Source organism: Onychostoma macrolepis, chromosome 09 (genome assembly GCF_012432095.1).
Source record: "Onychostoma macrolepis isolate SWU-2019 chromosome 09, ASM1243209v1, whole genome shotgun sequence".
Lineage (NCBI taxonomy): Eukaryota > Metazoa > Chordata > Actinopteri > Cypriniformes > Cyprinidae > Onychostoma > Onychostoma macrolepis.
This window is the reverse complement of record NC_081163.1, coordinates 33,096,087-33,108,800: the sequence shown is the minus strand read 5'-3', so window position 1 is coordinate 33,108,800 and position 12,714 is coordinate 33,096,087. Positions and strand designations below refer to the sequence as shown.

Here is a 12,714-nt window from a genome sequence, read left to right as displayed (position 1 = left end):
TAAGCACTCTTTGTCACAAAATTAATCCCAGTTTGCAGTAGATTTTATGCATTTTAATTCGTTTTTAAAATTGTTTTACACAATTTACATCCTAGCATACACAGATACATTCACTATTTTTTTTCTTAGCCTTTCTTAGCCAGACTTCAAAGAAAACTAAACATTACGCTTCATAGAAAATACAGAGTGTATTGCCATTTAGCCTAAATATATAGAGACATGATTTTTGGTCCATATTGCCTGCACTACTAAAACACTATTTTTAGGTCCAATTCTCACTATTAACAAACCATTAACTATGACTTTTGCCTCAAACTCCTAATTTGATGCTTATTAATAGTTAGAGGGTTAAATTAGAGACGTAGAATATGGTCATGCAGAATATGTGCTTTATGCACTAATAAACAGCCAATATGTTAATAATAGGCATGCTAATGAGCAACTAGTTAATAGTGAGAATTGGTCCCTATACTAAAGCGTTACCAAACATTCTTAAAAAAAAGGTTCACTTCACCCCCATTAAAGCAATGGTGCTAATATATGAAGTTAAATAAATTCTAGATAGACTAAACAGTCTCAGTCAACAATTCTGCCTATTAGCAGGAGGGATAATCCACCACAATCTACAAATCAAAGCCTACCACTAACATGCTGAAATCTCGCTAATGTCCAAGCATGTAAAACAGATCATTACAGGCAGTTAACTCATAATCAGCAAGCTTTCTGGTGCGATCAGATGAAGCCTTCACTAAAAAGCTGTAATTGAAAAATTACAAGTCTCAAAGGCTGAATTATCATTTACAGTAGAGATGGCATAATGGAAAAAATTAAGGCTTTGTGCAAGCAATGATCTGTCAATGGAACCAAAAGTCTGCTGTATTTCATTTGACCAATTCACTGTACTCCTGCTTGATTTCAAACTCACCCGGCTCTTTCACAGTCTCAAAACACATCTTATGAGTTTCTATCCATCAAAAACTCTGTCAGAGCTTTCTCCAGCATGTAGGCGACTTCACAAAACACCCAAAGCAAGCTCAGCGTGTCTGTTGTTTGTCTATGGGTAATCAATGAGTAAGCCATCAGACACAGCAACCCCAAATCATCCACGCTCATTCAGCAAAACTTCCTGGCAAATATTGAACATACTGGCACTGAATTCAAGCTTTAAATGGCGTGGCAGAGCCGTGAAGTTTGAGAAAGGTTCAAAACCTGCACTGATTGATGAGGGTGTTAGTATTCCTGCAAACATAATGCTCCGTTTGTTCTGCATTTTGTGCTGAAAGCGCTGAGCTGTGATTTGTGAAGCCTCCCTGCATTCATGAATAAATGCAACATTATGATTATTAACTCTATTAATGAAACTTCAAGGGAAACCTGAAGGACATTAGTTACCAGCAGCTCTGAATCATACAGTCTCACAGGGAAAAGAACCAAGTAATGAAAACAATCTATCACAAAGATCGATTGTACCGCCTTCTCAGTACTGACAAACCATACTGCGGTACAACGCTTGCAATCATGAACGGAACACAACTAAACCTAATATTACTGCGCTGCATAGTACTATTCATAAAGCTAATACCCTTATCCATCATATTGTGTGAGAGTGTGTAAATATGTTCAATTGTGTGCATGCTTGCTTGCATACATGTAACTAGTTTCATGCACACTTTTCCTCTTATTCGGATTAGGTTTAGATCAATACCAAAATTTTGCCACTGGTTAAATTTGCAATGCCAATGCAATAGCAGCCACTGATACTAAACTGATATCTTGGGCTACAAATAATGGGTCAATGACAAGAATGTCCATTACAAAGGTTTAATGTGACAAGGTCTTAGAAACATAATTTATATTCATCTTGGTTTCTTATCGTTCTGAAAACATTTTATACAATAAAGAAAAGTTTAAAGTGCCCCTATTATGGGTAATGAAAGGTTCATATTTTGGTTTTGGGAGTCCCCAACAACAGGATGGCATGCATGCAAGGTCAAAAAAACACTTTTATTGTCTTATAATATGCATTTATTCTTACCTTACTTGCTCAACAACTCCCAAACAATTTGTTTAACGATTCATTTTTCCAAACCCCTCCTTTGTGTGATGCTAATCTGCGGTTATTGGTCTCATTTTCATTTCATCTCACCTGTAATGTCTGATAAAGCAGTGTTTGTGAGCGCAGTGCTGCTTTGTGTACAGCGTTACCGGGGAAACAGCTATTTTTAACGCTCCAAAAGCTGCACCTAGTGGCAAAGAATGAATTTGCATTTTCATTCAGACCAATGCGAAAAGACCAACAAGTGGGTGGGCAATATGCTAATGTTTCATGTTGACGTCAACAAAAAACAGTTTGGGATTCGTTTTAAAAACGACTCGTTTCAATGATTCAGAGTCGACTCTAAGCTAAAGAATTTAGTCAATTATCAATAATTCATGTTGTGTTGGGTTTATTGTCATATCAGCTTCACTGGATATTTAATGGCAGATACTGTTTCAACATTCAATACATAAAAACAAACAACATATATGAACATTTAATAAAATTCAACTACAGAAAAAAAAGACAAACTGTACTTGAACAGAGAAAATCTTTACAGTTTTTCTTACGTCTCACAAAATAAGTCTATTTGCCCTGATAAAAACTGAATTTCATAAATGGTCAAATTATCTGATATTTTAAGAGACTTTTTGAAAAAAAGTTCCCTACACAGGTTTCGCTCATGCTCAAGTTGGTCACATGAACTCACCGTGTTGACCTACAGAAAGTTACCTGTCTTAATAGTGACTCCTGTGTGAGCAGTACTTCATACATCTCTAAAAACCACAATTAATATCAGGCTTTTTTTGCACACAAAATTTCCGTAATATAACCACACCTTAACACAGTCTCACTAGCCAAATTCAGTAGCAATCCTCATACCCTGGAGAACTTGAGAGTCTGTATCAAAGCACTTAACTGGAAATCAGTAGGTCTGACAAGTTAACTTACAAACTACACATCACAATATCGTCCGATATTTACTACTGCGCAAACACTACTTGTTGTGACCCTGACCGACTAGAGCCAGATCAGAGAAACTCTGCAGGGGCCAAACAACAGACATTCACCCTGGCCTGAAAATGAGGCCCTGGAGACAGCAGCCAATCAGGATCCCTCAAACAGCTCCATCCATCCTCGCCGAGGCCTCGTGTGCGTCACCAGCCCACGCGCCAAGTCCCCTGAGACTAACAGCCAATAACACTGAGCTGATGGGAATAACAAACACACAAATAAAGGCTAGGCACGCACATAAACGTGTCTGAGGGAAAGGACGTGCCCACCCGAAATAAAAAAATTCGTCTGAGCTTAGCTCAACACGCAGTGGCCACTAAGAGTAAATGCCTGTTAAGATCTTGCACGCCGATCGCATACTAAAACCAAGCAATACCCTGATCCGACTGGCAATCTCTTGTCACAGCCCTGACCTGCCAAATCCATCGCATGATATTACGATCTCAAACGCGACAGGGTCCAATACAAGGCCACCGCCACCCCGGGTCTGATCACTACAAAACAGACCGTCTCCCATCAGTCAAATTGACCACTCTAAAGACAAAGCAATAACACAGTAAATTGTGAGGCGAGGAAGTCTCGCAGCAATCTACGGGTTCATTTGGGCCTGGCGGCTCCTGGAGCGATGCAGGATGAAAAGCCTGTTGTTTGTGAGGAGCCTGCCTAAACCCTAATGCACCGGGAGTGTGGCGAATCCACGTCCCCATCGGTCCACGGGAGATTCGAGAAAGCCGGCGAATATGGGTGCCACTCAAACTGATGTACTATTTAAATAATGAAGCTCAAGCAGCAATGAGGGAAATATCTGATGAGGGGGCAAAGGGTCGGCGCACAGGGGACAGAGCGGCTGCCACATTTTAACTCTGATTTGCATTTATCACACAGAAAAATTGGACAAGGCACATCTGCCCCCGACTTCATAAAATCAGCTTTGCGGATTCCTGTCATCAGAGAATGGCACTTATGAACCCCTTTTAAATTTTACAATAATAAGAGTGAAGGTCGACATTTCAGCTCCCATCAGGCTCCCAGCATGTGATTTTGACTAACAAGTTTGAAATTAATGAATAAGGTCTTTACAGTTCATTCAATCCCGTAAGGTAAAGCATACATTTTTGATCATCCTCTAATTAAATGTAAAACCAAATATTAAAACTTACGTAATGTAGCGTGTGGTAATCCCATTGTGATTTTGGCCATTCTGTGTTACGGTAAGACTTAATTAACCGACACTATGCTGACTACTGAAGTATTAAATCCCAGAATTATTATTAACCTTTTTAAAGATGTACAACATGTGATACAAAACACATTAGGCCTTGAAGGAAAAAAAATAAATAAATCTGCCATTATTTACAAATGTTCTTTTTGCGTTTTCTTTTTACTTAGTCTGGCAATCTGGTTGCCCACTTCAGGTTTGATTGTATTAAATCGATTAAAAATAAATTTTCAGTCACAGTTTCCAAAACAATATTAAGCAGCTGTTTTCAACATTAATAATAAGGAATGTTTCTTGATCACCAAATCAAGATATTAGAATGATTTCTAATGGATCATGTGACACTGAAGACTGGAGAAATTAGAAAACAAGAATAAATTACTGTAACGGAATAAATTACATTTTAAAATAGAAAACAGTTCTTTACTGTTTTTACTGTATTAAAGAAAAAAAAAATACAGCCTTGATGAGCATAAGAGATTTTATTCCAAAACATAAAAAAACATCTTACTGACCCCAAATTTTGAATGGTAGTCTATTTTATTTTTATCTGACAAAATGATGGCACAGCATTTTTAATTAATAATTCATTTAATATCCTCTTTTCATTTATAAATCTCACTGAAGCATGCACATATTCAAACTTGAAGAGCTGCATACACATTTTGTTAAACGTCTCCTTTTGTGTTCAGTGGAATAAAGAAAATAATGTGGGTTATATCAACAAAAAAAAAATAGTAGTATACTCACCTGCTCTAGTAGTTTTCTGTATCTCTGTGTGGCTTGCTGGATGAGATCCCGGACTGTCCATCCTTCTTTACATGGGACAACAACACCAGTCCTTCCAAAAGTCACTGTCACTTTCATTTTTCAATCCAGAAAGGGGAAGATTAATCCAGATGTGTCCCTAAACAAACTCCAGCAGTAGGAGTAGCAGGTGTGTGTGTGTGTGTGTGTGTGTGTATCTCCAGCCAGGCTGCAAACTGGTTTTCTGCATCAAACTTTACAGCATCAAAGATGACATGATGCTATAAAAAAACAAATACTGTAAGTAAAACAAATGTAAAATTCAGATGTTTACTAACTAGAAAGCAGTGTTTACTAAACTGTTTAATAAAAAAGCATGTTGATGATTGGGTACGTTGCATAGCAACAGCTGGTGGGAAACTTAGAAAGAGTCGTGCACTAATCAAGATATAAATACATTTTGTGCACGTATATCTGACTGATGGCTTATTTTTATTATAGTTAGATATGAAGATGGTGTGCCGTTCACTGCTGCTGAACTCAGATGGCTAACTGGTTAGCTCTGATGACAACACTTTCACTTTTTAATCTCTCTGCAAACTCTTAAAACAAGAAAATACAGCGAAATCAAACGTTAATACGTATAAATACGTTTGCGTGTTGTTCGATTTTACATTAAACCTGTTTTGCACTTACTTGGCAAATAAAATATGGAGAGCCGAGCAGGTTAGCGGCAAAAAACTTTGGCGACGAGTTGTTGAATACCCTCACAAATCATGCAGTCATGCTGTCTTTATACAATTACCCACTTTAGCGATGATCCACGGGACAAACGAGCACTTACTGAAGGCACTGGGCATGTGTGGATGGTATTTGCATCAGTATTTTGCCCGGATGGAGTTGCATGTCTTGCGCCATTCCTGAAGTTCCCGAGCAGCCTCCAGCAGTGTTATCCCAACATACAGAGCTGGGCCACACAACTTTATTAAAGGGCCAGAACACATCTGCACATGGACCACTGCAGGACACACGAGACGACACACTCATCAGCTATATGTTAATAACTACTGCTAGTACTCTGATATAGACCCGTTTTATATTTATATTTAAACCCAATATTCGCCTTATAATTTATGTCTTCTATAATTCTGTGCTGTTTCCAAGGATAACAATGAGCCATATCCTAATTATTTTTACTATAGTATAAATCAAACAGGATTTTTTTAAATAAATAAATAAGAGCCATGTTAAAATTGCTCATCATCAGGGTCGTTATCACGTTATCACCATTGAAAACACACGCACACAAATACATAATTTATTTTAAAGTTTCGATTTTTTTTAATGACGTTTTAATTACACAAAATAGCAAATTCTGGTCAGAGTCAGATCATATTAAAAGAATGTTGTGAAATGATAAAATAAAACTATAAACGCTGAAGGGCATGAAGTAGGCTATAGAAATTACACGACAGGTTTATGTGTTGTGGCCTTCAACAGTATTTTGGGGCCTGAAAATGCAAACTTCTGAAAGCTGGTTTCAAAATTATGAAGGTATTTTTGGTGCAAAACAACTGAGCGCCTGTGACAGATTAATTTGTGGTTATAGAGAATAGCCACACATCTGTATCAGTAAATTTGAAGCCACAGACAAAAGTTGCAAATTTGTAGATTTTTTTCTCTCTCCCACAAACACAACACAACAGTTCTCGGATCCTTCATTGCAGATACACAAATCCTATTCTACGAATCACAAATCAAGAAACTCATACGCTTATGTTACTATTACTAAACATATGTTTTGTTACTATTGCTGCAGTGAATATGGTGCAAAACACATTCACACACCTGCACCAAAAATGTGAAGTCACAGACGAATTTTGTACATCCGCAAATCAGTACGTGAATACTTGCAATGAGATTTGCACACTTGTAGAACGTTGTACATATTTTTTTTTTTTCTTGGATGCTTTTTCTAGTACAAACACAAGTGCATAACGACCAGTGTTGGGGAAAGATACTTTTAAAAGTAATGCATTACAATATCGCGTTACTCCCTAAAAAAGTAACTAATTACATTACTTAGTTACTTTTTATGGAAAGTAATGTGTTACGTTACTTTTGCGTTACTTTCACGTTACTTTTTATATATGAGCACGGCTTGATTGTTTTTAATACAAGAAGTTCTATTTATAGCAAATGTAAAAGCCCTTTCACACCAAAAAGTGTAATGAATAAACCTCAGGCTGAAGGAAAAATTCATGTCTGTACAGTAGAACACAGGAGAAGAAGGTTCAACACTCTTCAGCAATAATTAAAAAAACAATGAAGCACAATTGTTAGTTTATCTAAATTTTTATCTATTTTTGCTTATTAGTATGGTTGAACTGGATCATCAAAGGTCAGCAGCAAAGGCATTGGTGAATAAAATGGGATTAGATACATTCGTGTTGTTTAACATATTTAATTATTGCAGGTTTGCGTCATATTCTGAGTTTGCATTTCACTGTTTTAATTCATTTTGATGAATACTAAATCAGTTTTTTTGCGAGTGGGATGAATTAATTTAGTCACATTTAGTCTAGAACTACAGTAACATCATGTTCACACAGCGCACTGTCAGTCAATAAATGGGAAAAAAGTAACTGGCGTTAAAAGTAACTCAGATATTTTCTTGTAAAATAAAAAGTAATGCGTTACTTTACTAGTTACTTGAAAAAAGTAATATTATTACGTAACTCGCGTTACTTGTAATGCATTACCCCCAACACTGATAACGACAACGGCTTGATCTGCTGCTACGAGTCTTAAACGCTGTTTTTCACTTGCAAATGACAAGTTTCGTGCACTCTCCCTTTTGCACCATATCTGTGTGACATATGGAGCAAAAGTGATTTGTGCATCTGTAGAGGCAACGGCGGCCACTCTTCAGAGATCAGAGAATTTTGGCCAATCGGAAGAGCTAGTTTGGGCGCCTATCAGCAGGGAGCAGCTGCAACCAATAAAGGTATGTTTTTTTCTTTATTTTTCTGAAATCACTCACCGTTATACTGTACAGTATATTTGTTTATAATTTTATTAAATGAGTGTAGCTCCAACCCTGATAAAACTCACCTACCTGTAGCCTTCTAGTAGTCCTAATTAAGTTAGCTGGTAGAGGTGTGTCTGATTAGGGTTAAAGCTAAACATTGCAGGACAGTAGCCCTCCAGTACCAAGTTTGCCCATCCCTGCTTCAACTCACAAAGAGGCTTCATAAAATATAAACCCGTTAACTAAATAGATTATTATGTGTCATATACAAGGCGATTAAATATATTTGTTAATATGTTTAAATTATAAACAAATGTACAGTATAACAGTGAGTGAATTCAAAAATAGAAAGAAAATGTAGTTTTGTTGGTATTTGCTGCTGTCCGTTCGTTCAATATTAGTACTGTTCAGTTTATTTTCATTTTTTACCTGTAAAACAATCTAATTGCAGTACAACACTGTATACCATATTATTTTACAACCCCAACCCCATAAAGATTCCAATAACTCATTAGCATTTGTCTTTATAATATTCTTTTTAATTGTTGAACATGTTCTTTTTAAAAATACAAATTACAAATCTTTATCTCTAGCATGTGCTAGCTGAAAAAGGGCGTCACAACAGCCCCCTGGGGACTTTGTATCTGCAGCATGGCAAAACAGACTTCACAGAAATAAAATACAGTAAAAATTAGTACAGTAAAAGTTAAACTTCAGTAATTTTGGCAAAGTTGACAAGCTCTCTGATGAGAAACACCATGAGGGGATTCAGGCTGATGCTTTTTCTTTGCACCGTCTTTCCAGAATTCCATCTGATCTGTGACTCTGATGGCATTTTGTGCCATCCGGGGTTTGATTCTCAGAATGACCCTGCAAGCAAAAGAAATTTCAAGATTTCAAACAAGTGTTAACAGAATTTGCCCTAACCGCCAGACTTTGTGCTTTATGCACTTTGAGATGAATAAAAACACTATACTCTCTGAACGATCCTACAAGGAAGTTGCATAATTAGTTGATAATCCATCACAAATCATTCAATTTATAATCCATTCCTTATAATGCATTCCTGTAGATCAGTGGTTCTCAAACGTCTCCATGAAGTACCCCCAGCACTGCACATTTTCTATGTCTCCCTATATCTGACACACCCACCTCAGGTCTTGCAGTCTCCACTAATGAGCTGATGAGTTGAATCAGGTGTGATAGATGAGGGAGACATACAAAATGTGCAGGGCTGGGGGTACTCCAGGACAGGTTTGAGAACCACTGCTGTAGATCAAAATCAAGTCAAGTCACCATTATTTTATATAACGCTTTTTAAAATGCAGATTGTGACAAAGCAGCTTTACAGTATTAAACAGGGAAATAGTGTGTCGAGATAGTGTGTCGTTCTCCTCTGGCCAGACGAACCAGCAGGTTGTTCCATGCTGCAGCAGAGTCAGTTTGTGCAGAGGACTCATCTGGTTCCCGTGGTCCTGTCCCGATTGCCATCTAGGAGATGAGGTCTTCACTGGGGATCTGTCTCTGGGGCTCATCTATGTGTCCCGGTCTCCGCTGACGTTCAGGGCTGTAGAAGTCGTCTCTAGGTGCTGATCCACCATCTGATCTGGATACGGACTGGATCTGGTGGCTACAGTGACCTCGGAATAAGAAAAAAACTGACTAATATTAGCATAGATGCCATTCTTCTTATGATGTAACAAGTACATCGGGTGTTATGGGAAGTGTTCCCGGTTCCGGTTGACCTAATTAATGCAGCCTAACAATCCTTTAACGGATTTTAATATTAGAAGCGTATTAGTGTGTTATGTGTACGCCAGGTTAAAGAGATGAGTTTTTAATCCAGATTTAAACTGACAGAGTGTGTCTGCCTCCCGAACAGTGTTAGGTAGATTATTCCAGAGTTTTGGTGCTAAATAGGAAAAGGTTCTGCCGCCCGCAGTTGATTTTGATGTTCTAGGTATTATCAAATGGCCAGAGTTTTGAGATTGTAGCGGACTTGAAGGACTATAATGCAATAAGAGCTCGCTCAAGTACTGAGGAGCTAAACCATTCAGTGCTTTATAAGTAATTAACAAGATTTTGAAATGCATACAATGTTCAATAGGGAGCCAGTGCAGTGTTGACAGAACCGGGCTAATGCGGTCATACTTCCTGGTTCTAGTAAGAACTCTAGCTGCTGCATTTTGGACCATCTGGAGTTTGTTTATTAAGCGTGCAGAACAACCACCCAATAAAGCATTAATCTAACCTTGAGGTCATAAACGCATGAATTAACGTTTCTGCATTTGACATTGTGAGCTTAGTGTTATATTGCTGAAATAATGGGGTTGATTCCCAGGGAATGGATAACAACTTAAAAAAAAACAAAAAAAAACTTTAACTAGTTTACTTCGGCTAACTTACCAGTTGATGTTATCCCTGTTACAATGGCAATCACAAAAAAAGCCTCCAGCTGGAATGCAGATGACATGATCCAGACCACAAACTAGAAAAAAAAGCAGTAATTGAAAGTACTGCTCAATGTTCAACTGTTTCACTGTTTTTAGTGAAAAAAAAATACCATACAATAACAGAACTTACAGGTTATAATAAGATAAACAACATTCATAATATTTGTTAGCCAAACTTCCTATATATTGCTAGTCCATTCCTATACAACCCGTTCTGTGGGTTAGTGGAGAGCAGCAGCCAGTGGCTAATTCGGCTAATATAGTAATTGATGGCAGCTTACTCACCTGTTGTTACCACCTCTACGATGCAATCACAAGAAAAGAGTCCAAAACACCTCCGTTGCAGGTGACATTACCAATAGACTAAAATCTGAAAATAAAATACAAAAGATTTACATAACAGCGGTGTGTCTTAACTAATTTTTCTTTACTATTTTCATGTTAGTTCGCTGTTATGTAACGTCTCACATAACCTGCTATAAAAAGGCAGTGTAGAATTATTATGCTTGCCTGATTAATTTACTTCGGATAACTGACATTATAACTTAACTTACCAGCTGATGTAATCACGATGGCTCCAAAATACACCCTCGACGTTTCAGACGATAAGATCCACAAACTTGAACCTAAAAAAACGAAGAACTATAAAGAATAACAAAAACCAGATACAGTATCCCAGCCAACATGTCCATGTGGGCCCCATGTGGGATTTATCTGGCTATATGGGCATCAACTGGGCATGGGCTCAGAGTGGGCACTTTGATGGGCTGAATATGGGCCCCAGCTTGGATAAAACTGTGGGCCCCAGTTAGGTTGCCAATTATTGTTTATTTGTGGGTCCCACGTGGGCCACATTTGGGCTATATATTACGGGCACCTGCGTGTCAATGGATAAACTCTAGGCCTAATCTATCAAAGTAAGATTTATATTTAATTTTATATTAGCCGAGTTAATGCTGCTTTTATCTACCCTTTAATTGGATATTTTTTCAACGCGACGCGGCTGACGGACCGGCGGGAAGACTCGTGAAGACGAAAAGCCTTACGAAAACTTTAAATAGGAGGTAGGTGAACTTTAAAACACTTGCAGTCGCATCATTTGTCTTATACCAATGCTATTTGCGATGTATAAATACGTTTGAGTTAATAAATGTCTGTAAGAACATCGGATCGGGACATCGGGTGCTCATTTCTCAGTTAAGCCGTGCTAGGCAGCATTTCTCCCCCGCAGCGGCGCTGGCAGAGCGGCCGGACCCTCGTGAGGCAGGCGGCTATAAAGAAGACCGTTTTAAACATTTTCAGATGGTATGCGTTCTATGATTATTGTATACTCTTACTAATTAAGTACTTTAACTCTTCAAACTTTTATTCTTATATTTAATACACTTATTTTCCACTGGCACAATGTGTTGTTAACTGTGATTTTACTTTTAGGTTATACACTACCAGTCAAAAGTTTTTGAACAGTAAGATTTGTAATGTTTTTAAAGAATTATCTTGTGCTCACCAAGCCTGCATTTATTTGATCCAAAATACAGCAAAAGCAGTAATATTGTGTTTTTTTTTTTTTTTTTTTTTTTTAACCATTTAAAATAACTGCTTTCAATTTGAATATATATTAAAATGTAATTTATTTCTTTGAAAACAGCAGAGTAGAATTTTTGTTCAGGTTTCTTGGAAATGGAAATATTTTGTAACATTATAAATGTCTTTATCATTTTTGTTCAATTTAAAGCATCCTTGCTAAATTAAAGAATTAATTTATATAATCCCCCCCCCCCCCAAAAAAATGACACCAAGCTTTTAAATAGTGCATATTGTTACAAAAGTTTTTTTATTTGAGATAAATGCTTATCTTTGGATCTTTCTATTCATCAAAGAATCCTGAAAAAAAATTTTACTCAACTGTATTAAATATTGATAATATTAATAAAAAATGTTTCTTGAACAGCAAATCGGCATATTAGAATGATTTCTGAAGGATCATGTGACAGAAGACTGGAGTAATGATGCTGAAAATTTAGCTTTGATCACAGAAATAAATTACATTTTAACATGTTCTTATAGAAAGTAGTTATTTTAAATAGTAAAAATATTTCACTATTACTGCTTTTGCTGTATTTTGGATCAAATAAATGCAGGCTTGGTGAGCAAAATATTCTTTTTTCTTTTTTTTTAAATTAGAAATATTGCTGTTCGAAAACTTTAGACT

The 12,714-nt window shown here is 37.0% G+C and overlaps 1 protein-coding gene and 1 long non-coding RNA gene across 7 annotated transcripts in view; both read right to left on the bottom strand.

Moving 5' to 3' along the window:
- The window catches only part of pard3bb (par-3 family cell polarity regulator beta b), a 332,607-nt gene extending 326,602 nt beyond the window's left edge, over positions 1-6,005 (bottom strand). For 4 of the 6 annotated variants that reach the window (XR_009272746.1, XM_058786234.1, XM_058786238.1 and 1 more), the window contains exons 1-2: positions 5,863-6,005; positions 5,022-5,299 (exon numbers count right to left, since the gene is read on the bottom strand). Coding sequence is in view for 5 of the 6 variants with exons in the window: in XM_058786234.1 (XP_058642217.1) it covers positions 5,022-5,138 (117 nt within the window). In the remaining variant the exon portion in view is untranslated. Of the gene's footprint in view, positions 1-5,021; positions 5,300-5,714 lie in introns of all 6 variants that reach the window. The other 2 variants (XM_058786235.1, XM_058786236.1) reach the window with 2 other exon arrangements.
- A 2,680-nt stretch (positions 6,006-8,685) lies between these two features.
- Positions 8,686-11,812, bottom strand: LOC131547423 (uncharacterized). Its single transcript, XR_009272928.1, has 5 exons — positions 11,057-11,812; positions 10,788-10,872; positions 10,456-10,537; positions 9,460-9,689; positions 8,686-8,919 (listed from the first exon to the last, which is right to left on the bottom strand). It is a non-coding gene; the product is annotated as an uncharacterized LOC131547423 (long non-coding RNA).
- Positions 11,813-12,714: the final 902 nt, after the last annotated feature.